Below are 25788 nucleotides of genomic sequence, written 5' to 3' on the forward strand. Positions count from 1 at the left end.
TCCACTGCGCCGTTTGCCTGTGCGCGAGGGGTAAGAGCGGTGTTTTGTGGGTCTCCTCCACCGCTTCTTCCACATTTTCGCGACTCAGCCGTGAACACAAAGCCTCCTTGCGCGCCTCCGTGCGACCAACGGTGCGGAGCGTCAGGCTGGATTAACGCCCGGAGCCCTGACAACGAGCCGGCCCGCGGCCGCAGCGCCGCTTGAACACCGGGTTCACGGCTGGTTTAATCCCCGCAGGCCAAGAGCCGCGGGCGCGTGACCGGACCCAAGGAAGCCCCCAGCCGGCAGCGGCATTCCTGGGGGAGGCAAAGTCCGCTTTCCTCCGAAAGTCGCCTTTTGAAACCTGCACTTTGCTCGGCTGCGGGTGGGCAGGGAGGGAGGGAAGAGATTATCCCCAGGCGGGTGGTCATCGCCCAGCCGGCCGTGCAGAGGGTTAAGAGGGGAGAGGCGGGTGCTCGGTCCTCCCTCGAGAAACCCAGGGAGGAACACCAGAGGGGCCAGGAGGGAGGTGTTCTTGGCCGGCCAGCTGCTTTCGGACAAGCGGCACCTGCTGTTAGCTGCCCTGGAGAGGTCTGGGCAACCCTGAAAGCCCAGGGGGTGTGTTTTGGCTGTAACTCCTCACCCACATCCCCAGGCAACGGGAGGACAAGGCACTGGGCAGAGGTTGCCAGCTTCAGGATGCTCCCCGCTTCCAGCCCCGTCCAAACACCACCAGGCACCGACCTGTGCTCTTGAGAAGTCTTTTTTTTTTTTTTTTGTCAAAGCAGGCTTTGGACACCGGCTGGGTATTTCACGGTGCAGAAGTTCAGTGTTTTCCTTCACCGCAGGCCCCGAGAAGGAACCTGGCGGTCTCGTCCTTCCGCTCGCCGGCACGGCCACGGGGGGAAAACGCCGCCAAAGCAGCAGCCCCGGCTCCGCAGCACCCCCGTTACCCGGGAGCGGCACGGCTCGCCGCTCGGCTGCGGGCAGCTGCGGTCTCGGCAGATAACAGCGCTTCCCCTGTATCGCAAGAGAACCGGGAGAACGCGAGGTTCTCCCACGGGGGCCCTTCAGGCCTAAATAACGGGGAAAGGCGCACCGGCAGAGCGGTGCGACCGCGCCGACAAGCTCCATCCAAAGACAGCTCTGCTAATTGCCACGAATGCGGTACGAGGAACGAGTCCTACAAACATCTGCCTAATTTGTTGGGGAAAAAAACCCTCGCCCGAGAGCGCGCGCGCGCCTCTCCCCTCTTCCTACGCCGCTGACAAGAAATCTGTGCTTTGGCAGCGCGCCGCCAGCAGCAGCAGGTAGAAGGGGGCCATTAGAACACGGGGGCACGTCAGCAGCTCAATACGGAATTAAACGTTTCAGCTCCTAATAAAGAAAACAGGGATTCTGGCTACAGGAAAAGAGCGGTTTTCCCTCCTCTTTCCTCATTGAACGTGAATGCTTCTCTGCTGCTGGTCCCCTGGGAACGGCAGGATCCCTCCCCGGGGCCCCGCGAGTGAAGGCAGAGCGGCTGCAGGGGGAAGGGGCTCCAGCGCAGACCCCCCGCTGCTCCAAAGAACAAGACTCGACAGAACCGCCCCGGCACCGACAGCGACCGCAGACCTTTCCCCGGCGCCCGCCTTCCCAGCTGCTCCCCACCGCGCCTCTCCGCGTGCCCGCTCCACACCTACCTACGCTCAGAGGCGCCAAACTCACCTGGTTTTCTGCTAAAGCACGTGAAACTCCTGTCCCGAGGGCTCCGCTGTCTTCACAGGAGACCCAAGTCAAGCTCAGGACCCTGCGCACGGTTCTGCCCAGCTGGGGGGCTTCATCAAGCTGCAGAAATTTCTGCGTTGGTTCACCCACCTTATTCTTTTGGTTTGTGGTTTGTTTTTTTTTTTTTTTTTTTTTTTCTTCTGCTTCCCTTTCTTCATATTGAAGCCAGGAGGAACCTTAGGGCGCGACACCGGGGTGAATAAAACCACAGAGGGAGCTTTTTCATTCTAACATAGAACAAACGCTTTTATTGCACTTTCAGGAACTTCTGCATCGTCCAAACAGACCGAGTCCCCCTCTGCTCGCTCAGAACGTTTCGTTTACAACAGCGGCTGCTCCCCAAACGCAGGTACAGGCCGCCCGCGAGCGCAGACACACACAGGGCCCATCTTTTACAGAAAGTCAGCGGGAAACCCCAAACCCTCCTCGCAGTCCTCTGGCGAACGCGAATGCGGCACGGAAGATCCACCAGAGGCGAGCAGGACGCGTGCCTCCCGACCCGGGAGGGGAACGTCCTTTGGGGCGCGCGATCTCGCTGCGGCACAGCCGCACCGCGGGGGAATCTTTAGTCCCGTCCCGTCCCTTGTCACGGTCCCTACGGCGCTGCGCCCGTCTCGGAGGGGCTCCTGCCTATTTCCCTTTGGCCAGTTAAAATGCCAAAAGGCCAACGCCCGCTTGGCTGGACCTGCTCCTCTCCGCTTCCTCGCCCCGCAGCTCGGCCTCCTGCTAGCGGGAGCTCGGCCGACCTGAGCGCACAACCTCCGGCGGCCAAGCCTTCAGGCAGATCAGATCGCGGCCAGCTCGCCGCCTGGCTCGCCAGAGGGGCTCTGCTGCCATCGCAGGCCCAGGGACCTGCGTGGAGGAAGCTGCTGAGGGGCAGAGCCTCCCGAGACAGCCTGGGGACCCCGGGGCAGACGGTGCTGCCAGGACCTGGCAGTGCGTGAGGCTCGCGAAGGGCGGCTCAGGCCCCCCGCGCCACCGCGGATCGTTTCCTCTCACAAGTGCAATACCGCTTTTTTATTTGTTCGTATTTACAAGGAACACAGCTCTGAACCCCCATCACCCCTTCTCCTCCCTCCCCCTTTTCGGACACCGCCCGCTGGGAGGAGCCTGGGCGGGTGGGGGGGTCTGCGGGGCGCCCACCACACCGCGGCGGGGCTCTGGCCTCTACTTCACCGTCACGGTCGAGGCCCCGTGAATGGACTCCATCACGGCTGCGAACCGGCTGCAGAGGTCGTAGGGGGAGTTGGGCCGGATCTTGGGGGGCTCCTTCAGAACAACGACCTCGGTGGAGCCGTCGAGCAGCCGGGGCAGCAGCTCGCCCAGCTTCATCTGCAATTTCGCTGTCGGGGGGGGAGAGGAGGAGACAGTCAGCGGCGCCGCAAGCGGGAAAGAGCAGGCGGCAGAGGGCTCCGGGGCCGCGAGCTAAAAAGCTGCGATGCCTTGGAGGGAACCATCTTCCAGCGCCGAAGGCTGCCCGGCCGCAGGCAAGGACGAGCAGCGCCCGCGGACGCGGGGGGAGGCGTCGCACCAGCTGCTGGCCGGGGCCTCACTCGGCCCCCAAGTCCTGCCTGGTTTTCCTACAGCAAGCGTGCCCTCTGCTAATGCCAGAATCCCCGCCACGACTCCCCAGAGTCACAGGTGAAGGGGGGGTGAAACCCATTTCTCTTAACCAAAATGACCTGAGGGGAGTCGTGGGAGCCCAGCCTTGGGCTGCAGAAGGGGATCCAGAACAAGGACGGCTACCCGGGGGCTGGAATTCCCCTTCCAAATGGCCAAACCCTGCTTCGGGAAGCAAAGATCCCCCGAACCCGCTCCCCTGTCTGGTCTTCCGCAACTCTGGAAACGCCTCTGGCCAGCGGCAGAGCCTGTGCCTCCCCACTGCCGCAGAAAGGGTTTTAAACGGCCCTTTAACCCCCCTTTCTGGTCCAGGCCTAGGCGCCGCCCTGCCCCCACCAGCACGAAAAAGGCGAGGCCGGCAGCCGCTGCCTACCGTCCATGTCGTCTCGTCCCAAGTAGGAGCACCAGCGGTTCCTCATGACCTCGATGGCGTCCAGGTCCTCTTTGGAGATCTCAAAGTTGTTCATGAGGTGCATGCAGGGGATGATCAGCTCGTTCAGGATGCCAACGCCTTCCGCCACACGAGCTTCCTCACAGCTCACGAACAGGGAGGCCGCCACCTCGTTCAGCTTCTGCGGGAGAAGGGAGGACGGGGGCGGGGGGGACAGCTCGCCAAGAGCGAGAAGGGACCCCGGACCACCAGCAAGCCACGCAGAGCTCGGGGCCCTTCGCCGGCGGCCACGCGGAGACGCTAAGGCCGGCGGCACCAGGCGCCTGGCGGAACGGCCACCGTCACCGCGGGAAGCACGCCGCAGAAAGCAAACCGATCGATCTACGGCTCGACACGCGCGATTCCCTGCGAAGCCAGGACAGCGCCGCGCCCCGAGCAGCCGCTACCGACCGCGCCGCCGTCCCCCGGGGCTGCTCCCTCCCCGCCTGCCCGAGGGCGAGCGCAGAGATCCTCGATACAAACCAGCAGACACTTCCTTCTGTACAAGGCGATCAGCGACTCGTTCACTCCTCTGTTGGTGCCTTTCAGCAGCAGCTTGGTGTTGCTCTGGTAGGCGTAGACCAGGTAGGTGAGCGACTCCTGGTACCTGGGGGAAGGAAGAGCGGCGGCACAGGTGGGCGCGGCAGCTCGGGAAACGTCTCCTGCTTGGCCTCAACGGTAACCAGCGTCAGGCCCGACAGGAAAAAACCATCTCCTTGCCAAAGCGTAACTGAAGGGACGCCCTACGGCCGGTAACCGGCGCTCCTTTTCGCCCAGGATGCCCACCGCGCCCCCCAGGGAGGGCCCTGCACAGCCCCGTCTGGGTACAGCCCAAGCATGAGCGCTGGCGCTGACCTTCGCTGTACTGCTCTGGGAGCTCTGCACCTCAAGGGAACGCTCCAAGAAGCGGGGGGGGGGCCGGGGGGGGGTGTACTGGTTTTGCCGCCTCCTCCCAGCCTCTAACCCCCTGGCGAGAAAGCAGAACAGCCGACGGGGTGAGCTCGGTTCAGGGAAGCTTGAGCGGGCTCTCGCCCCCTTGCCCACCCGCACGGGGCAGCTCGTCGCTGCTGACCGCCTCAGAGCTCCGTTCTGTCTCCATCCACGGACTGTTTCTGAAAGCCAGGGTGGGAAGAATCTCGCTTTTCCAGTTACAAACCCCTCGCCACGAGGCACCGCCCTTCTCCACACCACAGCATTTATTGTGAAACACCGGTTCCAAAACAGCGGGGGGGGGGTGTGGGGGGTGTGTGTGTGGGGGGAAGCCCAGGCCCTTTGAAGGCTCTTAAGAGCCTGGAGCACTCTGAAGCGTGCGTTTACACGAAGCAGAGTGTCCAACTCAAGTTTCCTTTTAACAGCGGAGTCCAAGGCGGGGGGGGGTGGGGGTGGTGGGGGTGGGCAGGGATGGCACCTGCTCCTGCCAGCCCGCCTCTGGATCTGCTTCGCAGAGGGCGAACGCAGGGCAAGCTCTAGGGAACGGGCGGCCAGCACCCGGGCGGAACGTCCCAACTGCTGCAGCCTGGGGAGCGGGCTGCTGGCCGGCCAAACAGAAAGCCCCCTGCCCTCCAACGCGAGCCCACAGGGCAGCCGGCCCCGCGGCTCAGAGGGACGGAGCCCCGCCGAGGCGGCCCTTACTCGCCGGCTGCAGCTGACCCGGTCCGGAGGCGCCGGCGGCGGTCACTTACTTTCTGTTCTGGTACAGCTCCAGCCCGGTCAGCAGGTAGACGGACACCTTGCGGAAGAGGCTGTAGTCTTCGTGCCACCTCTGCGGGGAGAGGGGGGCAAGCAGGGCGTCAGCGCCTCATGCTCCCCCGCCGCGCGGCGCGGCGCCAGGTTTTACCCCGCCAAGAGCTTAAGCCGCGCGTAAACCCCTTCGGGCGACCGCGCAGCCGCTCCTCCAGGCTCAGGCCGTCGCCACCCTCCCGCCCAGCATCCCCCGCCGCCGACCCGCGCCGCGGGCAGCGGCCCGGGCAGGGTCCAAGGCAGCTCGCCCATCCCTTACCTTGTACTCCTCCATGTCCACGTCGTCGGGACCGATTTCTCTCAGCTTCGCTCGCGCCACCTTCATGATGCTGATGGACCTGCTCCGGGCAAGCAGGGGCGAGACAAGTCAGAGCAGCCGCCGGGCGAGAAAGGCCCCGTCGCGCAAGGCGCGGCACAAACCTTTCGTCGTAGCTGAGGTTTTTGTCCGCAAACTGCTCCAGGAGGGTCCGCTCCACCACCTGCTGGGGAGCGTTGTTCTGCAGGAAGTAGATGAGCACGTGCTGCAGGCGGGCGTCGTTCTGCGGGGTCGGGGTCTCCTTGGCGAGCAGGTAGAGGCGGGAGTACTCCTCGTGGAACGCCTGCTGGCGAGATGCACGCGCTCACGTGCCCGCTCCCCTGCCCCGGCAGCGGCTCCGCGGCTCAGACCTCTCCTGCAGTGACGGGACTCCCGCGGGCGGCACCCAGCCGCCTGGGGCAGCTTCTGGCGGGGACGGGAAGCCCACGAGCACCCGGGCTAGCAAGGCAAGGCGCCGCGGCAAGGCCAACCCCGCGCACGCTTTGCGGAGGCGCCGAGGTGTTGCACCGCCTTCCCGAGAAGGGAGGGGGGCGGGGGGGCGCGGAGCCGCCTTGGCCGCGGCCGTCCCCTCGCAAGCGCCGAGGTTGTGAGAACCGGCTGCGACGCGCTTGCGGCCCGCCTGCCTGCAAACCCCGACAGCGGCTTCGCTACCCAGCAGCGCTTCGTCCCTCGCGCCCCTCCGTCCCGCGGGGGCGCGTTTAAGCGGAGGGGGCGCGGCGGGCGGGCGAGCGAGCGCGCGCGTGGCGGAGCCACGGAAAACCACTCACGGGTGCGGGTTTGTTCTCTGACCTTAACGAGCCCCGCTTCAGACCCGTCTCGATCAAAGGTCTGGCGGGCTTTCGCAATAGCCAGGATGACGCCCTGCATGGCTGGACTCAGCATCACCTACCACGAAAGCAGGAAAACAAAGACAGACAGGAACGAGGGAAAGGAACGGTAACAGACAGGGAAAGAAGAGAAGGCCTGGTGAAGGACAGAAAAGACTTTCAGAAGCCTGGGTTTCAAGGAAACCGTAGGAACGCGGGTGGGACAAGCCAGAGCTGCGACCTACTCGTGTGCCACCCTCTCCATTCTGCCACCTGCACGCTCTACGCGCGGGGGGGTCGAAGCACCCAAAGGCCCTACGGCCGCTCACTCCAAGCCTGGGATCGGCGCGTCCGGCAGGCGAGCGCGCGAAGCACGCCAGCCCTCGCCCCGCTGCGTCCCGTTCCGTCTCTGCCAGTGGTACGAACCGGGGAGCGGCGCCTGCGGTGGGGCCACCCACCGCGCCAACGCCGCGCGCGCGGCCGCTCCGCACGCTCGAGGGGGGCGAGGAACGGGCCGGGGGCCGGTGCGGAACGCGATGGCGCTGGTGAGGCCGCCTGAGGCTTCCACGGGGCTGCTGGAGCACGTGCGAGGGCGGATCCACGGCCCGATCCCGCAGCCCAGCGCCAGGGCAGCCCGTGCTGTTAGCGGCTACTGCCTTTGAGAGGGGAAGAGCAGCGTAGCGGAAGGCGGGGACGAGGCTGGCAGCTAAACTGGCGCGGCTAGGCTCCGCTTTGACACGCTTGTGCCAGACAGGAGACCCAAAGGACCGACGGGCAGAGCTACCGGTCGGGTGACAGAGCTGCCCTTCCGCGGGCACTCAGCACGGGAACTTCTGACAGGCTGGGTCTGGCCGCCCTCGCTTCCGCCGCGGGGAAGCGGAGTTTGCGGAGGGCGCCGTTTCCGGGACAGCCTCTGCCGTACCCAGCGTGAGGAAAGCCCAACGGCTGCCAGCTACGACGCCAGGGTCATTGCCCGGCCGTGGTTAACCCCTGCAGTGGGACCTGTACCTCCTCGTTATATCCGTCTGCATCGGACCTAACGGGAATCTTCCCCACACTGGGGATCTCCACTTCAGAGACCCGTGAGCTAGCCTGGGCAGCAGACTCTGTTCCCTGAGCGTCCTGCGGTGGTTCTGCCTGAACTGTAAGGGCCGTTTCTCCCGGCTGGGCCTTCATTGGCTCTGCCTCCTTGGGCTGCGGCCAGGAAGAAAAAAGAAGAAGAAGAAGAAGAAGAAGAAGAAGAAGAAGAAGAAGAAAAAGAGTAAGAAAACCCACAGCAGAGTAGAGGAAAGCAAAAGGGGGCCGAGTTACGCGTGGCACAGCTACAGAATCGCACAGACAGGGCAGAGGCAAAGGTCTGTCGGGAAGCAGAACGCAAGGAGCAGGGCGGGAGGCTTCCCGGGCCAGGGCTCTGCTCCTACCTCGCAGAGGGCTGCCTCCACGCCGTTCTTCTCGTAGGCGTCGGCGGTGTTCGCGATGGCCTGGGCGGTCTGCTCCTTGGCGATCATGGCGTGCTCCGAGGACAGCGAGCGCAGGCTCTGCTCGCAGACGGAGGCCTGGTCTGTCGGGACAGAGGAACGAGTCGGCACGAGCCGCGAGACGGCTTCGCCTCGCCTGTTCCGAAGCACTTGGTCGCTTGCCGGCGCCGGGCTGAGCGGCTGCGGCGTTCGACCCCGAGAGGGGGAGGCACTTCGCCCTGGGATCGTGGACACCCCTTTCCACCTGCCCCCAGGGACGGCCGAGCGCCGCCTTCCCGCCCCGGAGAGCGGCGCTGGAACGCGTCCTGCTCGGCATTTATGAAAAAACCCAAAGGCGGAAGCGGCACGAGGCGAGCCCACGATGGTTGAACGGAGGGAAAGGAGCGTTCCTGGTGACAAGCACGTGCAAAAAAACCAGGCAGAGCGGCCTGTGGCGCTGCCAGGACTGAGCCTCCGCCAGCCGCCCTTGCCACTCCGTCAGCCGACCCTCCGCCACACCCAGCGCCGTACGCGGAGGCTCCGGGCGCGGCGCTACGTCTGACCCGCCGGCGGCCGCCGCTCGCACGGGAGTTTGCAAAATGCCGACGCGGTATTACCTGGCCCCGACTCGGAAGAGAGGTCCTGCGATTCAGAAGCAGGCGAAGGCTCCATCTGAGGAATCTTGCACGACTGCTCCTCCTCCCACTCCTCCGCCTCCTGCTCCAGCCGCCAGTTGTCCTCCTGGACGTAGTGCCGCAGCTCCGGGGGCAAGGCTTCGACCTCCTTCTGGAACTGCCCCGCCTCCGAGCCCTCGGCCCCGTCTGGAAGGCAGGCAGGACCGGCGTGTAAGGGAACGCGCGTGGCAGCAGGACGCCACCGTCCGAGACCAACCGAACGGGCGGGACCGCGGCCAGCCGCAATCGAACGGGCCGAGGGATAAACGGGAAGAACACCGGCTCCTACGGGCTTCGTAATTTAGGAGGACTCGTAAGGGCAAAAGCAAAGAGGAATCGACGGAGTTAGCCGGAACAAACCCCGGCTTCGCTCTGCCACCGGGCGAGCACTTGCCACAGCGGAACCGCAGAAGCGGCGCCCGCTGACGCAGCGGGGCAGAGCGGCAGCCTCCTCCAGGGGCTCCGATCGCACCCAGAACGGCGTCTAGGCTGCCGACGGCCGGGGCGTTTGGCTGGAGGCTTCATACCGACAACGGCACTCGGCACACAGCGGCAGGGATCGCGCGGCCCGAGCGCCCTGCCGGTACTCCTCAGCGCTTCTTGGGTCTCCTTCAGCACCCGCGTTCACAAGAGCACCAACCCCCCCAGCAGCCGCAGCTTTAGACAAGTCCCAGCATTTCCCAAAGCGCACGGCGCTTCTCTTGGCCGGATACTTCTTACGCGCCCACTGGGAAGGCAGAGCATCTTTCAAAAGCCACCAAAACCGCATTAAATGGGAGAAAACACACCACCGCGGGCTCGTTTCAGAAACGGAGCTGTCACAGGAAGACAGACAAAGAACAGCCTCCAGACCCTCATCAGCCATATTTAGCAGTGAACAGAATGACAGTTCCCCATTGTTTCTTCCTACTTATTACATCAAAATGAACCACGCGTGAAATTATTAGGTTCTTCGACAGCTGTTTGCCATGGATGGCGCCACGTGCCCAGTAATTTCTCCACACGACTATTTACGCGTTGGCACGGCAAACGCGCTCGCAAGCCTAAGCCCCCCGTCACCAACAACTCGCGCGCCGGTCGAGGGCTGCGCCGAAAAGGGGCCCCGCGGAGGTCCGATGCACCGCAACCACTAAAACCCACGCCAACGAGGCAGAAAGCGCGACAAAAAACCGGGGGAGGTAAAGCGAGAGGCGTTTCACGTGCCCTCGTAAAAGGAACTCCGTCACGTAAGTTACGGGCGGGGTCAAAACCAAGACCACCACCACCGGGCGCACAGGGAAAGCGGCAAAACGGGGAGCCCGAACGGTTATGCGCGTTACTAAGACAGCCAGCGCTGCCCCTCCCCTGCCAGCACCCGCCGTCCTCTGTTTGCAACCCCGGGGGGGAACTTTGAAGCGCGCCGAGCAGGGAGCAAACGACTTCCGCTTCTACCTGGGGCGAAGCCTTTCGGCAACGGTGCCGACGAGAGGCGGAGGGACGCGAGGATCGCGCAGGCTGGCGAGGCACGGGGACGCGCAAACGCCGAAGGAACCCGCGCGTCCGGCTCCAGTACCTGCAACGGAGCGGGACACCGTGTCGCTGATGTACATCAGGCAGTAGGCGCTGGCGTTCTTCAGGCCTCCGAACGAATCCCTCTCCAGTTCCTCCCACGATGACTCTGTCACCGAGATGTCATTGTATTTGAGCCAGCTTCTTCGAGGCTGGTCGTAGATGAAGGCCCAGTAGTGCCCAGCATTTGCTTGCCCTTCGTGGACCAAGACCGCGTGCAAACGGTAGGGAACCTGCAAGTTCACACGGACGCGGCGTTCAGACGTGCTCCCAGGGAAGGGTTTTCTCTGGCCTCCGCGCAAAACCTGCAACACACGCTCAGAGCTGCGGCCCGGCGCGAGGCTCCCGGGTCACACAGCGACCTCCTTACTACGGGAGGGCGGCCGCTAAGGGAAACGGCAGCAAGAGCTGCGGAAACGACTCCTTTCTCTGCTTCGGCCTAGCACGGGGATTTCCCCGAGGACAACAAAGCGGCCATTTAAACCGACGGCCGCGACAAAACCCGGCCGCCAGCAACATCGCTCTCACACGTACCCCCAAGGCAGCCGCGCTTCCTACCTGCTGGAGGAGAGGGTCACAGTACATCTGCTCAACGGACAGGCTGACTCTGGCAATAGACTCCTTCAGATCTGCCAAGAACATCGGGAACGAGAGAAATACATCGAAATCAGCGACTACTCGTGAGGCTGCTCCGGCCCCTCTCACTTCAAAAAAGGCTGAATTCAGGCCTGCAGGGGCTGTCAAACACACTGGAGAGCAGAGCTGAACCACGCACGACACTATCTGCAGTTCGGGACGCACCCAGCTGGAGCAACAGAGGGGAAACCAGGCTGGCACTCAACAGAAAGATCCCAACAAACGTTTTTGGGGCCAACCTCGCACGTCCTGCTCAATCTCGTTTCTCCAGCGCTGCAGACACGTCCGAACCAGGTTCAGCTCTTCCTCGGAAACCACGTGAGGAGCCGGACGTTCTGACGCTTCTGCTGGAGAGCCAGAAGGCTGGGGCGACGCGCGCGATCTTTGCCGCGGCTCAGACTCCGCCAAAAAGAAAGCTCCGTCCTCGGTCCTAGGATCCTCTCTTTCTGGGATGCTGCGAAGCAAAATCCAAGAGCAGGGGACAGGTTTCTCAATCTTCCGTTTCTCTTTCCTCTTTGCGGAAAAGAACGTGAAAGGAACCACAGCCAAAACCCCTCCGGAGCCAGAGCGGGATCTCCCCCGCGGGGCGGCGCAAAACGCGGAGAGAACAAGAACGCCGAGGCGCGCTCCCGCCTTCGCAGGCCAGGCGGATACACGGGGTGAATCAAGGCGAAAGCTCTGACCCAGCTCTGCGAGCCCAGATCCACGACCAGCAATTCTAACCCTTCCTTCCCTTACGGCTGAGGCGCTCGGGTATTTTACTCGGCTCAATTTACAGCGTAAACCGACCGCGCTGGCTGGCTGCGTAACAATCCGATGCTGCAGTAATTTACTGCTTGATGAGTGTGGCAAAACCACCAACAGCCGAAGCAACAACAGCACCCAGTTGAACCCAGCCTGGCTGTTCAGACAGGGACTGGGGCGACGCTTTCAGAAAAGGGAAAAGAACGGGCTGGATGCGGCGCCTTGTTCACGCGAGCAGCACCAAACCACGGGCGAAGCAGGGACTGCCCGCAGGGGCACCCGTCCGTCGCAGCACCGCGCCCTCGAGCGCGACCCAGCAGCCCTTGGCTGAAAGGCAGGGCGCTCCCCTGCGGATCGCTTTCGGTCCTGCTTACTAACCCGCTCGGCTGCGAAAACGCGTCCGGGACAGGAGGCTCGGCCGGGGACCGCAGCGACGAACTGGGCTTCGTAGCGACGAACTCGAGAACGTACTGGAGCATGTTGGGCAGCGGGAAGCGGGCCGGGCCGGAGCCGTACTTCATGTACCTAGGGCAAAACGCGAGACGTTGCACGAGCGAAGGAAGGCGGCCGCTTGCTTAAACCTGAGGGGCCAGGAGGGAAGCAGAGTCCTGGTCGGGGCGGAGGCAGTTTAAGCGGCCAAGGAAGGAGGGGAGAAACCCCGGTGACGGGAGGGGGCGCGACCCGCCACCTCCCACCAGCGCAAGCAACGGCACCAGCAGCGTTCAGAAACCGTCAGAGCCCCGGGTTTGTTTTCAAGAACAGGCGGCCTCCTCACTCCACGCGCCTCGGAACAAACCCGGGGCCGTTCCTCCTTCCCCTCCAAGCTTCTCTTCTCTTGGAAAGCTCACTTCAGAGGAAGCCTCCGCGCGCTGCCCCAGGGCGCAAAAATACAGCTCGCCGGCTACTCACCTCTCCAGTTTCTGCTGCAGAAGCGCCATTTTCCCCTTCAACCTCTTCAGTTCTTCTCTCTTCATCCGGATAAGCTCTTTACTGCAGTAGAGGTACCTGAGCGGAGAGACAGAGCCCCGCCACGCGAGGTTTGCTCCCTTCCAGCAGCCCCAACCTGCCACAACCATTTTCGAGTCCCTCCTTGCTCACCCACGCGACGGCGGAGCAGTAGCTCGCAGCGGCCCGTCCAGCAGCGCAACTCACCTGTCCATAAAAATGGTCTGGGGAAATTCCAGCCTGGTGTGAATTTTCTCCGGCTGTCCCAGCGACTGGTTGAACTCAAACCGGGAGAGTTCGAAGGTCAGCACCGGGGGGAGCTTTGTAAACCAGCGCTGCAGCAAAAGCAGAAACGCCCCCAAAGGGACTTGCTTTAAAACGGCTGCCAAACGGCACGTTTTAGGCCGGTCCTAAACGATTTTAGACCCATCCGTCCGCCTTCAGACACCCAGTTAGCGTCTATTTTGTTTGCAGAGCGACTAGTCCGAAAGCCGAACTTTAGGAGGTTAAAATTCCCGCTTCCATTTTATGCTCTTGCTGTGAAAACCCCTCCGAATAGCCTTCGGAAAGCTACTTTTCGTTGCCTGACGCATCCAGCCGGACGGATTATTACTATTAACGGGCCCCGCAGCGAACTTTTTTACAAGATTAGCAGACGCTACGCACGCTCTGCACGTCAGCTAAGAGCCTCCAGGAGAGCCCCCGTCCAACGTGGACCACGTGCAAAGATGAAGAACCAAACACAAGTCCCGAGGCAGTCGCTGGTTCCTCCTCCTCCCTCTACGTACAAACTAGTCAAGATTTAGCCGATTCGGAGCCGACACCCCCTTTCTGTACGTGCCGCACACCGTTTCAGAGGGCCGTGCTGAAGGAGTGAGTCTCGGCTGAACGGACACCTCCTCTCTCTCTCCCCCCGGGCCACCCCAGCAGCCGGTGCCAGAGGTCTCCTCCGCGGACCCCAGACAACGCTCCTCCCCGCCGGCCGCAGGACGAGCACGCTGAGCTCACCGCCCGCTGCGGCATTCAGGTCAGGTGTCCGCCCCGCCCCAAAGTGCCACAGAGAGCTTTTAGGTCTAAAACACTTCAGCTGAAGGCGAATTTTTGTTACTGTTTTTAAAGGGAAGGGAACGGCCAGGCAGCCGAGCTCTTTGAGAAGGCGGCCGAACACAGAGGAGGAGCGATTTACACACCTACGATCTAGGAGGAACGTCCGTGAATCCCACGGACGCTCTGAGCTCCGGTACACTCACCTACGTTCTCAAAAGACAAAACGCACCTTATCCTCTACGTCCCCTATCATGCAGTCCTCTAGCCACGACACCCTAGGGAGTGAAATTAAGACGCACACGTTTTCCAGTCCGATTCCTCGGAAATAAAGCCAGAGCCTTTTCCTTCTATCCGAGCACACAAAGAACGATGCAAACGTCTCCACGAGCGGTCCCGTTTCCCTCAGTTTTTGGAAAAGGCTTTGGAGGACCTGAAAAGAGCCCGCCCGAACAGCTCCCCGCGCCCCGTTGGCTCTGGCACCAGCCCGCACCAGCCTCACCCGCGCCCGCTGCAAATGCGCCGGGGCCGCCTCAGGCTGGACAACCAGGAACAAGCCTCTGAGCCCAGAGGTGGGCAGGGCTGGCCCACCCAAGGCTCCCTTTCTCCTTTGCCAGTTCAGAGCACAGCAGCATGTTTTTCGGACTGTCTGGCAGAAGCGGAACACCCTTCCCTGCCCCCTCTACGCCAGACACCTTCGCAAACTTCCTCATCTGGCTTCCCAGTCTTTCTCTAAGCTAACCTCCCAGCTGCGCTTGCGCTGTGGGCTGCCGACTGTAAGGGTACACCTTCGCTTCCTACTTTGCTGCAGCTAAGTATTTTAGGGTTGGCTTGTGATTTGCGAGATTTGAAAAAGCAGAATAAAAAAAAAAAAAAGAAAAAAAGAAAAAAATCATCACAGTTGGAAGAGCAGAGTGAGAACGAGAAGGAAAAAAAACCACACGCTGTAGTAGGGAGAAAGATACAAATTCCAAAGGGCGTACCGCAGAGTTAAGCACTGTACTTCTACCCTCCGAAAATAGGGGGGCAGGGGTTCTCCCCCTACTCGGGCACAGGTGGGCTTGAACAGAAAGAGAGAGACTTTACCGCGCTTGCATCAGAAGCAGCCGTTTGCCTTTTTAGCTCAGAACAAACTCCTCGAGCCGGCCGTAGAGCACCACGCGTCTTTACAACTAAGGCAAGACGGAGCGTCTCACCGCGTAGCAGCAGCGGGTACTTCCAGGAGCCTCCAGGCATCGGGCAACCACTTCGTGTTCCACCCCGGGAGCACTCGCAAAGGTGTGGGAACACACCGAGACAGCCCTGGGCGGCGCGCCGTGCGTGTTTCTGCGACAGGCAAGCACCAGCTCAACAAAAACCCGTCAGACTAACCTCCTGTCCATACTTGGCTGACTGAGATGCTGTCGCCTCATCCATCTCGCCCTCCACCATGGCTCCTTCCAAGCACTCGTTCAGGTTTCGATAACCGTTTACCTGAAGGGGATACTGACCAAAGGTTTCGATCTTGGAAAAAGTATTGCCTGGATGATGGAAACGATACAAAACCCGTGAACTAGCTTCAGGCAACACGAAGCTCTGCTTAGCTCAAGAGTTTGCTGTCAGCACCAGCCAGAGGCGCTGCCTGCCGGCACCCAACCGCACGCGGCCGCGCACGCGGCCGCCAGAGAAAGCCTCCGCGGAAACGCGTGCTTGCAGCACCGCGGGCCTTTGTTGCTTCCCAAAGGCCGGCTTTACGAATGCCACAGGCCATTTGATCACAAAGACTACCTGCAAGTTTAAAGAGCGAGGCAACGCCATCAGGAACGCGCCACAAAATCCGGCGTCATCGCTGCCAGAACTCGGAACACCCGAAGGAGTTAAAAAGCGAACCTGCCGAAGCCTTAACTCACCCTCGTGGACGCCCTCCGTCAAGAAAGTCCCATAGAAGAGCTGGACCATTGGGTTTTCAGATTTGTCCCCAGGGCTCCTGTTTGGGAAAGAAAAAGCACGCGCTCAGGCGCAGCCGCAGGCTGCAAGGGAAGTCCCAAAGCCACAGACCAAGCCTTGGCCTGGGGCTGCTCCTGCGGTCAAAAGTAACGTCTTCTGTCCAAGCACAAAAGGCAGAGGAAGCTCCTCGTCCGCTGTCGCACTCCAGAGCGCACGGTAACGCTTACACTGGGCAAGGGGAGCACACCCAGTGAAGGCACTACCCTTCGAGACGCAGTCCCAAACCCCAGATCGTTCACGCGCGCCAGTTCTCCCCCAAGAAGCTCCTGTACTCCGCGGGCCGTACCGGCGCTGAACCGAGTCCTGCGCATACGTGCAGGAAACGCGGACGTGACGCTTGAGAGGGGCGTTTCCAGCCCAAGGAGCATCGCCCTCAGCGAACACAGAACTCTCTCGGAATTTTCACGTAAAGCCCCCCTCGTTTATTAAGGCGCCGCGTGCGACATCTGTTCCTCCTCAGGGCCAGCCCCGACTCCCGAGGTGACAAAACACTCACTTGACGTTCACAGCAAGCTGGAACGCGTCCTCCAGCCAGTCCAGCAGTTTGTGCGTAAATTCACTCACGTCTTGCTAGAAGAGAGCCAAAAGCTGAGAGTCAAACGCAGCGCCGACCCGAAGGCGTTCCCACTGCGCGCCGGCTTCGCGGACCTACGGGCGCACCACCCGACCGGCGCTGCCGGACGCGCCCGGCCGAGGGAAGCGCGGAACCGAAGCGCTGTGCTGACTCAGACCGACAGCGGACGCTCTGCTCCTCCCAAAACCACCTCGGAGGAAGTTCTCGTGATCACTACCCGCCCCCGCCCCCGATGGTGCGGGGCAGGGCGCCGCCACACGGGGACAGCTGCTTGTCACCCGACGAACACGGAAGGGGCCTCCCAGAGTACCGGCCGGGCGATGCGAGACAGGGTCGCCGTGCTGTGTCGGAGACAGCAGAAGGCTTCTGAAGGCGGCGGTCTTACCTGCTGCTCTTCGGCGGATCTGAATGCATCCCTCAAGAGTTCCAGCGCCGCCGAAGGGTCCACGAACTTGCGACGCGTCCCCAGCATCAAGGCAAACAGGCACTGCAGTTCTTGCATGAACACGACGTTTCTTTTTCCCTGCGTCGCAAAAAGAAGAAGAGCCAAGCCCTTCCCGCAACTCAAAAGAGCAACGGGCTCCTGCACACCACGGGGGCACGCCTGTAAGGGGCAGGCCAGCAACCGAGGGAAGCAGCAACGTGACAGAGGACAGCAGCAGACAGACAGACACCCGGCGGCCTTTCCGGGAAGCCACCCGCTCTCCCAACGGACGTGCGGGAGAAAAGACCCAAGCGAAACAAACCCTTTAGAGAAAAGGGCGCCAGAAGCGGCAGCCGCTAAACCGGACGGCAGAAGCCGGTGAATCCGTGAACTTAAGTCTGTTTGCGCTGGAGGTTTTTTAGAGCGTAAACAGAGTACAGCAAAGTCCCTGAAACGGCGGCGGGCGCACGCCAGAGCGACGTAACAAGCGAAGGATTATTCTACGTACGGCCCGTGCTCTGCGTATTTTCTAAGCCCCTCCTGCTGCCCGCTCTGTGAAGGCACTGGGGTGAGAGGGACCTTCGGCCTGGCTCGAACACCAGTTCTTCCGCGGTGCACGCGAACACACGGACAACCTGGAGCTACCGAAGGAGTTCCACGGGGCAAACGTGTCACTGCACCACAGTCAGAAGCTCTAGGGGAAAGCTTTATGAGAAGCGCCTGACTTTTCCCTGCAGTGATTCGGTCTTTGAGAAGTATTTCCCAAATTTGCCTTTAACGCAGCCCGACGAAGTGAAAGCCATTAGCGCAAAGGCAGAGGCGTCTCGGATGGCCCCAAACTAAATCTGCCTAGAGAAAGAGCAGAACAGGACGCCGGGGAAGAGGGCAGTTTTTCAGCGCCCCTCGACGAAAACTTACAGTGCGACTATGACAACTTTCGAGCACGTTTTGCGGGAGGGAGTACCCGAGGACCAGCCTCCGGAATTCCGGCAGCTGAAACAGAGACTGAAAGGAAAGGAGAGGCAGAGACCAGTCAGCACCCGCGAGGCTTTCGCTCGCCGCCCCGTTGTCACGCTTTTACTCGTCAGCCTTTTTTCGGTAACCTCTACTGCTTCGATGGCCCGCTGCTGCTAAATCAACCCTCGGGAAGCGAGCGGTCGATGTGCCGGACCAGCATGTTCGAAGCCACCAAAGGCCAAACTCTCTGGGGTACGGAGCGGCGCTTTAGGAAAGAGCGCTGTCTTTGGCACAGGCAAGCTTAGAAAAAGCACCGAGGAACGAGCCGCAGAGAGAAAGGAGCCCATTTGGAGCTTGCTTTCTCCCTCCCAACGCTGAGACGCGCCATTAGCGTCCAGCTGCTGATGGGAAATGGTTAGAAGGGACAAATCTGCTCAGCTCCCCTTACTGCCGTCTCCTCTTGTTTCAGCTATCGCTAATAACGCACGCTGCCTGCTTGCTTGCTTATTTGTCCAAGCATCTACGCCAGCGTACGCCATTAACCGGAACGTGATACACCACGTATCGCGGAGCCAACGAGAACCGCAGTCAGAGGGAATTATCGGTTCGCTTTGCCAGTCAGGCTTCTGTCACTCGATAAGCGTTCGGACGCCGCTGCACCGAAAAAACCTCTGCCTACGCACAGGCAGGTTACAGGCATCGGCGTCTGCTTTTAGGCAAAGTCCACCGAACCGCCCTCCGGCTCTTTCTGAGCAGGCCCAGAACCCATCGCCACCATATCCCACGGAAAGAGAAGGCTCGTCTGAGCACGGTCACCTTCGCCCGTCTGCGTGCGGTGACGCTTCACGGAGCCGTCGCACGTTTAATTCTAACTGAGAAACGCCGGGACGCCGAGACCGCAGCGACTCCCGAAGAGCTTTTCCGTCACCTTACCTGTATGACAGCGCTAAACCAACACGTGTTTCCAATGTTTTTCATTCCGACGGGCCAGTCGCCCACCCGTCTCCAGTCGCTCTGCTTGGTGTTCTCTCCCCAGACTTCACAGCGTTTCCTTTTGGAGCGGTTTTTGCTCTCAGCAGAATGCGCCTCCTGGGGCCTGTCGCAAGAGACGCGCGCCGTGCCGTGAAACACCCCCTCGCAGAGACCCTCGAGAACCACGGGAAGCGCGCTGCCCTCCGGCCACAGGCGGGACGCTAGAGCCCCGCGCCGCCGGGTGACGCCCAGCGCAAGAGGCAACACGTCTGCTCTGGCTCCAGAGGAGCTGGATGGCAAACACGCCCGCAAGACCGTTCGGAACGACGGAAGGAGGGGAAGGATGAGCCAGCTGCACGCGCGACTGCTGCCCTTAGTCACGAGCGGAGGCAAACTCAGCCCACAGGGGAAAGCAGACAGCCACGTGGCGACGGGCACGAGGCGAGGCGACGGGCACGAGATTTCAAGGCGCTTCCTCAACCGGCGCCACACGGCAGCATGGCGCGTGTCAGCAACGGCAGCGGGAGCGAGCGACCCGCAAGCAAACCTGCCCTTGCTGTTCCAACCGCCCGCTGCAGCGCTGCCCCAGAAGTACAGGCCAACCCGGACGGCAGCGGCGACCAGGCCCCTTCTAAAGGCAGGGGGTGTACCGCTGGTGAGGGCTCCAGGGCTGGGCCGCGGGCATCAGCTTAAGGCGGCACTCGCGACACCCGGGGAAACCAAACCCAACCCGCGGCCGCACTGACCTGTCCGCAGCGTCCCCTTCTGCAGCCGGAGCCTTGGGCGATTCCAGGGGCCGGAAGGCGGCGGCGGCGCGGGGGTCGGCCTTGTTGTGAGGGGTTAGCGCAGTAGCAGCATCTGGAAGCGGAGGCAGCGTTCTGATCAGCTCTCCACCCGGAGCTGGCAAACGTTCTCTTTAAAAAGGAACTTGGAGGAAACGTTAAGACCTCGCAAAGACGGCTTTTCGATGGAGACGAGCGTAATTTTCGAGCTTCAGATTTAAATACAAATCCCTGTAGCTTGGACCGCGCTGGGGAAGCTAAAGAGCCACCGAGAGGGCCAGCTGAGGAGAGGAGGACGGGCTGTGCGCAGCTGCGTACCGGCTGGGTTTCCTCACAGCCAAACTCAGAGCTAAAGGGAACGTTTCAAACCTCCCGAAACAACGGAACAGGAACATCAGCCGCTGCTCGGATCTGCCGGGCCCTGACACCAGCGCTGACGACCGACACCGTTTCGCGAAATAAAGGATTTCAGCAAAACCGGCACGGCCACACAGAATCGCCCGCCTTCGCCCGCGTCGGGGTGCTCAGCTGCGAGTCGCTTGGTGTCCTGGCTGCGCAGGGAAGCAGGAGGAAGGGAAACGAGCAGCCCTGGAAGGGGCGGGAGCCGTACGCAGCGGAACGAAGGGCAGCCGAGCTGTTCCGGGCGGCGCTTCACGGCTCCCAGCACGGATTTTTGGCACTGAGAACCCGTCTCGCTTGGGAAGGCTCCGGTTAATAGCTGTGCCGTTAGCGAGAAGGTTTACAGCAGCTATCCCCGACCACCCCAGACCACAATTACGCTTTCTCCAGCTACACGCGCCAAACTGACGTCCCGCTTTTGCCAATACCAGTAACGTTTCTAAAACCATTTTTTCACGCGGTCGAACTGCTCAAACGACATCTCCGCTTCTCAGGACAGCGCAATACCGAACGCCCCGCTGGCCCGCCCTGCCGGCAGGCGCAGTAGAACGAAACGGATCCAGCTCTCCGTTCCGCTTGCTCTGCTCTAGGAGCTTTCTGGGCCCCCCCGCGTCGGCCAAGGCCACCTGTTTCGAACGACGACAGCTTTGTAACCGGGACGCGCCACCCGCAAACGCTACTGAAGCGCTACGAGGCCACCTCCCTTTCGGACGCAGCTCTCCTCCCCCAGCAAGGCTTAACTGCCTGAACCGTCCCGCGGCAAGCGGCCAGCGCTGCCAAACCCAGAGCGGCGCCGGGCCGGGAGCCGGCGGGACCCAGCGGCAGAAGCAGGGGGCAACAGCACCCGCCCTTTCGGCTCGGCCCGAAACACGTGGAACCGGCAGGGCGAGCAGAGAGGAAGGACTTACCTGGTGGGAGCTGTCTGCCCACAGCGCTGCCTTCCCAAGCGGACGGCTCCGCAGCGGCCGCGTCCTGAGCCGGCTCCTGCGCGCGCTCCTCCGTCAGGAAGGCGACGGCTTCCATGAGGTCTCCATTGGCAGCCTAGAACGACAGGGGAAAGAAATCCGTTGTGGCAGGGTCGCTGCATCTACGTTTGCAGGACGCTTAATGCACCCGTGGCAGAGACAGGCACACCGCCACGAGCTTGGCTTACCCTGGCCAGGGCAGGGCAGAGAGCTACCTGTCGGCGACAAGCAGCACGAAAACAACGCGGGCTAGAATTCCTCTGTCGGAAAGCACTTTGGCTTCGCGACTCTGACAACAGGCTCCATTACCTAGTTTCGTTTCCCACGCGAGACATTCGAGTACTCGCGGGAGGCCTGAGGCACGACAGGGTACTTTGCCACGGGGATGGACTCACAGGAATCAAACTCCCTGTGGATTTCAAGGCACGCGTCTCTGACCGAGCCAGGGCTTCCTTCAGACTGAACCCCTTCAAATTTATTCGAACGTTTCCCGGACATCGCTTCTTGACGGAACGCCTCAGGATTTTTTCTAAACAAACCCCTCTGTGTATTTCCAGCAGCGCCCGCGTCCTGCTGCGACACCTCCCGCGGACGGAGGGCGCCCGGTGAGTCCAGACTGCTGCGGCTGCAGCCGGTTTAAGACCAGAACTCACCAATACCCAGACACGTGCTTCGAGGAGGGATCTCTCCACGTACACGCTGCTTCTCCAAGTGCCCGAGATTCCTGCGTCCCCTCGCTTCATCAGGGCTGCCAGCTTTGAGGGCTGACGGAGAAGACAGCCACCAGCCGCAAAGCTACTGACGTTACCGCAGCTGTCTGGGGCTCCCGAAGCAGTTTACACGAAGAAAAACCTACGGTGACCCCCTCGGTTTGCCTTTACCGTAACGCACAGGTAGCAGCCCCGCGGGAGCAGAACTTCCAGGAAACGTTTACGATGTTCTCAGCGCAGCAGGCGCTGCTGCAGCGCGGATTTTAAGGTCTACCTAAACCTCTACCGTTAGCAAAACGAACCGCTCTCAACTCGGCGCGGGGTTTTTGGTCCAGATGTGGACGAACGCACGCGAACGCCAAGACCGCGTGTCCCCCCGCCGACACCAACCGGCGCTGGCCTCGCCCACCTGCCTGCCTCTTGGGTGCACCGCAAGGAAGCGCCGGCGAGGGGCAGAGAAGCAGCGGAGGGTTTACCCTCCACCTCCCAGAGAGCCCCACGTTATCCCACACAGCACACAGAGTTTATCGCTCTCCCAGGCCACGCGCCGACCATCTTAGCGAGGACCAGCTCGTTATCGGCCCACAGACGTGCCCGCAAACGTGGTGTTTCGAGAGAGCCCGAACTTGCCTGACTTTTGGGACAAATTCAGAGGTCTCCTTCCCACAGAACAGTGACAAGAGGCACAAACCTTTAGAGCTGCGTGAAGGAAAGCCGAGTCTTGAATTTCTGTGATCTCTTTCAGCTGGTTTAAAAGCATCTGGCAGTCCTACGGGCAAGAAACACAGAGAGCTCACGTGAAAAGGCGGCCAGGACGGACATCGAGCTGTTTCGGCAAGGCCAGCCGAGGGCTCACCGCAGTATGGCTTCCGTCTCTCCTTTTTACCGACAGACCGACACAGAAACCCGGCCGCGCTTGCTTCACGGTGAAACCAACATCGGCTGGAGCATCGCACTCGGGTTTTCCCCCCCGCCTCCCCGTACAGACGAACGTCCAACCCGTTGCACCCTCGCGAGGACGCCGGCCGGCCTGAGGGGAAGCGCCCTCCCCGCTGTCGGACGCAGGGCACCTGCGGTGGGAAGGGGCTCCCCCGCCCCCCCTCCCCGACGGCAGCGGCATGTGCGGCGGGACATATAAGGAGGCCGCACGCTCCCGGGGCGCAGGCGAGGGGCTATTTTAAGTCCGGCCGCACATGCCATTTGCGCGTGTCATTTCTCACTGACAATGAGGCCTCAGCGCGAGGGCCCGGGGGGCTGCCGTCGCGTCTCCTTCCCCACCACGCAGCCCACTCCGGGTTTAGCGAGATGCTCGCTCCAGGCCCTAAGCCACGGTCAACGACCAGTTCTTCCACAGCTTCAACCCCTTGAATCAACTGCAGAAATCTGCCTTACCGGACTGGTCAAACCTCTGCAGCCCCGGCTTACCGCGGGGGCGGCCACGGTGCTCACCGAGCCACAAACAACTTCACTCAACCGGCTAGGAGGAGAGGCAGCTCTCTACAAGGAGCCCCCTCCAGCAGCGAGCCCCGATGCCGAGCGTCCCACCACCGCCCTGTCGCGGCTGCAGCCCAGCCGCCACCACCGACGGCTCGGTCCGGGCAAAATCTGACGCCGCGAGCTGTGGCTGTAGCGCCGGCACGGGACGGGAAGGACGCCGCAGCAGGAAACCCAGCCTGATGACAAAGGCTGCCTAGGGTCCTGCCGTCAGCACGGCCCGAGGAACCCCAGGTTCTTAAGAGCACACGCTTAACTCGTCTTCACCAGCGACGCTGCAGACAGAAACGTTCAAGTTTCTACTTACTCCCACCGCTGGGAAAAACTCGGGACGCCGTCAGGCCCCTGGGGCACAAGTTCCACCCAGCGAGCAGCAAGTCAGCTACTTTTTTGAGCCATCTGTTCTCACCGCTGACGGATGCTGCTTCACGCACACACACGGGGGGTGGGGGTGTTACAACAACAAAAAAATCCTTCTTTTTGGATCAGAATTCCCCTGACAAGTTACTTGTGACAGCCCCACCCGAAATACCGCCCTTGCTCAACTTTTACAAGAAAAAGCGCGCGTGCGTGCGCCCCAACCCGCCCCACGTGCTCTTTTGGTCCCACAAAAAGCTGAGGGGCACTGGAAATCCTCCGGCCCAGCCAGCGGCACGATGAGAACTGCACGAGAAGGAGCCAAGGGTAGGAGGCTCAGGACGGGCATACTTTCGCTCCTATCCTGTTGCTAATTTTGCTGCCTTAGCCAGCCGGCGTGCTTATCAGCTCACCCCACCTAACGCTGCAGGGCGCGTTTTTCCGTTGGAGGAAAAAAAAAAAAAACCCCCTCACGCTAATCAACCGAATCACAACGATGAAATCCGAGGCAGGACAGGGCACGATTTCCAGGGTTTTTCCTGCTTCGCCAAAAGGAGGGCTCACAAAGGCTGCTGTAACCACAAAAGCTAATTCCTGATCCACCGCTCCCAGTTACCGCTTGATATTCTAATGGTTTCCAGCACGCTTTTATCCGGCCTTTGCGAAGGCAGGCTTGTACGAACACCGGAGAGCTTATCCCGTACAACAAGCTCGCGGCCGGCTGGCAGCCCACAAAAGCCAAGCCACTGGGAACCGCACTCTGCGCGACGGTTTGGTTACGTTTTTGGGGAGCGCGCGCGCGCGGTTTCGTTGCTGTAACTCAGCTGGGTGATTGCTTTTTGAGGTTACGCGCCGCGGCGCTTTACAACGGGCTCCAGAGCTGGTAATTACCCCCAGCGTGCTGCCGCTGCTAATACGTACCGCGCTTGAAAAACGAAACCAAACCAAAGTCCCACCTGCCGGAAAAATAACAGCCCAAACCCAGACGCTAATAGTACAAATTACAGCAACAGGAGACGAGCACAAAACCAAAAGGCCGAGAGGAAGGAGGGCACCGGAGAGAAAAATTACGTGGTCGGCCGGCGGGCGATCACAGCGAAAGGTTTTGCCGTTTCCCTCACTCAGGAGGAGTTTGTTTTGATGCGGAACCGCAAGCGGGGAAGGGTGCAAGCGTGGCGCGGGAGTTCAAGGAGGTTCCAGAAACACGAGCGCACGAGGAGGGGGACGGCGGTGGCGCGCAAGAGGCATGGGGAGCCACGGCCTTCGGCCTCCGCACCCCTCAGCCGCGCTTCCGTCGCAGCGGGGCAGCAGATACGAGGAGGGCCAAATCCCGCAGGCGGCAGCAGGAACAATGCCCGCGCTCCCGACCGAGGCTTTTACGCGCCGACGTCCATCACGGGACGAAGCGGCGGCCAGCGAACTCCTCCTGCGCGCCGGGCACTGCCTTGACACCATCCCCGCGCGGGCGGGAAACGGCTGCCGCAGACGTGCGGCTTCTACGTGCACGGCGAAAGGGTCGAGACCCTCTTGCCCCTCACGCCTTTAACGCCGGCCTCTCCGAAGCGCTTCTCCCCCGTCCCCGGGGAGAGAGCAGAGACGCTACGGAGAAGCGCGGGCGCCCGCGTGAACTGGGGACACGCCGGGCTGCGGTCCCCTGGGCACGGCCACGGGCCCCGCGAGCCCAGCGCACCGCCGAGCAGCCACGCGTCCCTTTCGGCGCTGGGGTCCGGGTCCTCTTGGGGACAACGCACGCAAAGCCCTGAAGTTTAAGAGCAACGGCTTTTGTTAACGGGTAGCAGAAGGCGTGACAGGGAAAGGAGCGGGGTCAGCAGCTCCCCGCAGGGAGGCAGCCGACGTGGGGAACCCACCCCGAGCTGCCCGCGGCCCTTCCCACAGCCGCCACCGCGCCGCGCTCTACCCACCGGGGCTCTGAAGGCGAACAACGGCGGCGAGAGCTCTTGTAACAACAACAGCTGCCGCACGACGGCTGCTGCCGGGCCGGGCCGAGGCCGAGGCCGAGGCCGTCGCCCGCCCGGACGGAGAAGCGGCGCTGGAAGCCCGCACCGAGCGGGCGCCGCGCCCCGGGGGCGCCTTCCCGCGCAGGGCCGCAGGCCCCAGGGGAAGCGGGGCCGCCCACGCCCGAGCCGGCAGCAGCCCCCCCTCCCCGCAAACACACCCCCCCCGGCCGCCCCGCGGTCTCACCCCGCCGCCGCCGCCGCCGCCGCCCGGGGCCTGCAGCTCGGCCGTCATGCCGCCCGCCAGCGGGAGCGGGGCCGCGCCGCCCCCGCGCATGCGCGCCCCCCGCGGTTCCGGCCCCGGTGCGTGCCCGTGTCCGCCCGTTCCCCCCGGCCCCGGGGACCCCTCGCCCCGCCCCGGGCAAGCGCCCGCCCCCCGTGGGGCCGCGGCGGGGGCGGCCCCTGCCCCGGCGGCGCCGCTGGAGGGGCCGGACCCCGCCGCCCGGT

At 62.2% G+C, this 25788-nt stretch overlaps 1 protein-coding gene across 3 annotated transcripts; it reads right to left on the minus strand.

Moving 5' to 3' along the window:
* Nucleotides 1-2437: 2437 nt before the first annotated feature.
* On the minus strand, nt 2438-25576 carry USP28 (ubiquitin specific peptidase 28). Of its 3 annotated transcripts, XM_086476830.1 has the most exons (27): nt 25537-25576; nt 22828-22838; nt 22167-22244; nt 20709-20841; nt 19330-19477; nt 18581-18743; nt 17609-17695; nt 16652-16789; nt 16189-16262; nt 15596-15672; nt 15078-15226; nt 12870-12997; nt 12627-12722; nt 12096-12242; nt 11213-11427; nt 10896-10966; nt 10342-10570; nt 8733-8936; nt 8080-8219; nt 7667-7852; nt 6642-6737; nt 5957-6135; nt 5796-5874; nt 5479-5558; nt 4280-4403; nt 3740-3938; nt 2438-3089 (listed from the first exon to the last, which is right to left on the minus strand). In XM_086476830.1, the coding sequence occupies exons 1-27, from the start codon at nt 25574-25576 to the stop codon at nt 2914-2916; spliced, it is 3447 nt and encodes a 1148-aa protein (XP_086332956.1). In that variant the 3' UTR covers nt 2438-2913. The 3 variants fall into 3 exon arrangements, with proteins under 3 accessions (XP_086332956.1, XP_086332957.1, XP_086332958.1); XM_086476831.1 differs by lacking the exon at nt 22828-22838 and having other exon boundaries at nt 19366-19477; nt 22167-22246; nt 25540-25576; XM_086476832.1 differs by lacking the exons at nt 6642-6737; nt 7667-7852; nt 22828-22838 and having other exon boundaries at nt 19366-19477; nt 25529-25576.
* Between the last annotated feature and the right edge of the window lie 212 nt (nt 25577-25788).

The sequence above is a fragment of the Leptosomus discolor genome, chromosome 22, assembly GCF_034619465.1.
Source record: "Leptosomus discolor isolate bLepDis1 chromosome 22, bLepDis1.hap2, whole genome shotgun sequence".
Lineage (NCBI taxonomy): Eukaryota > Metazoa > Chordata > Aves > Leptosomiformes > Leptosomidae > Leptosomus > Leptosomus discolor.

Bases quoted from the DNA above. Each gene is read 5' to 3' on its own strand.
- USP28 (XM_086476830.1), bottom strand. From the start codon at position 25,576: ATGACGGCCGAGCTGCAGGCCCCGGGCGGCGGCGGCGGCG. The intron at 19,478-20,708 runs GTAAGTCCTTCC...CTCCGCTTCCAG, and splicing joins GGGCAGACAGCTCCCACCAG to ATGCTGCTACTGCGCTAACC. The intron at 4,404-5,478 runs GTAAGTGACCGC...TCCTTCCCCCAG, and splicing joins GAGCTGTACCAGAACAGAAA to GTACCAGGAGTCGCTCACCT.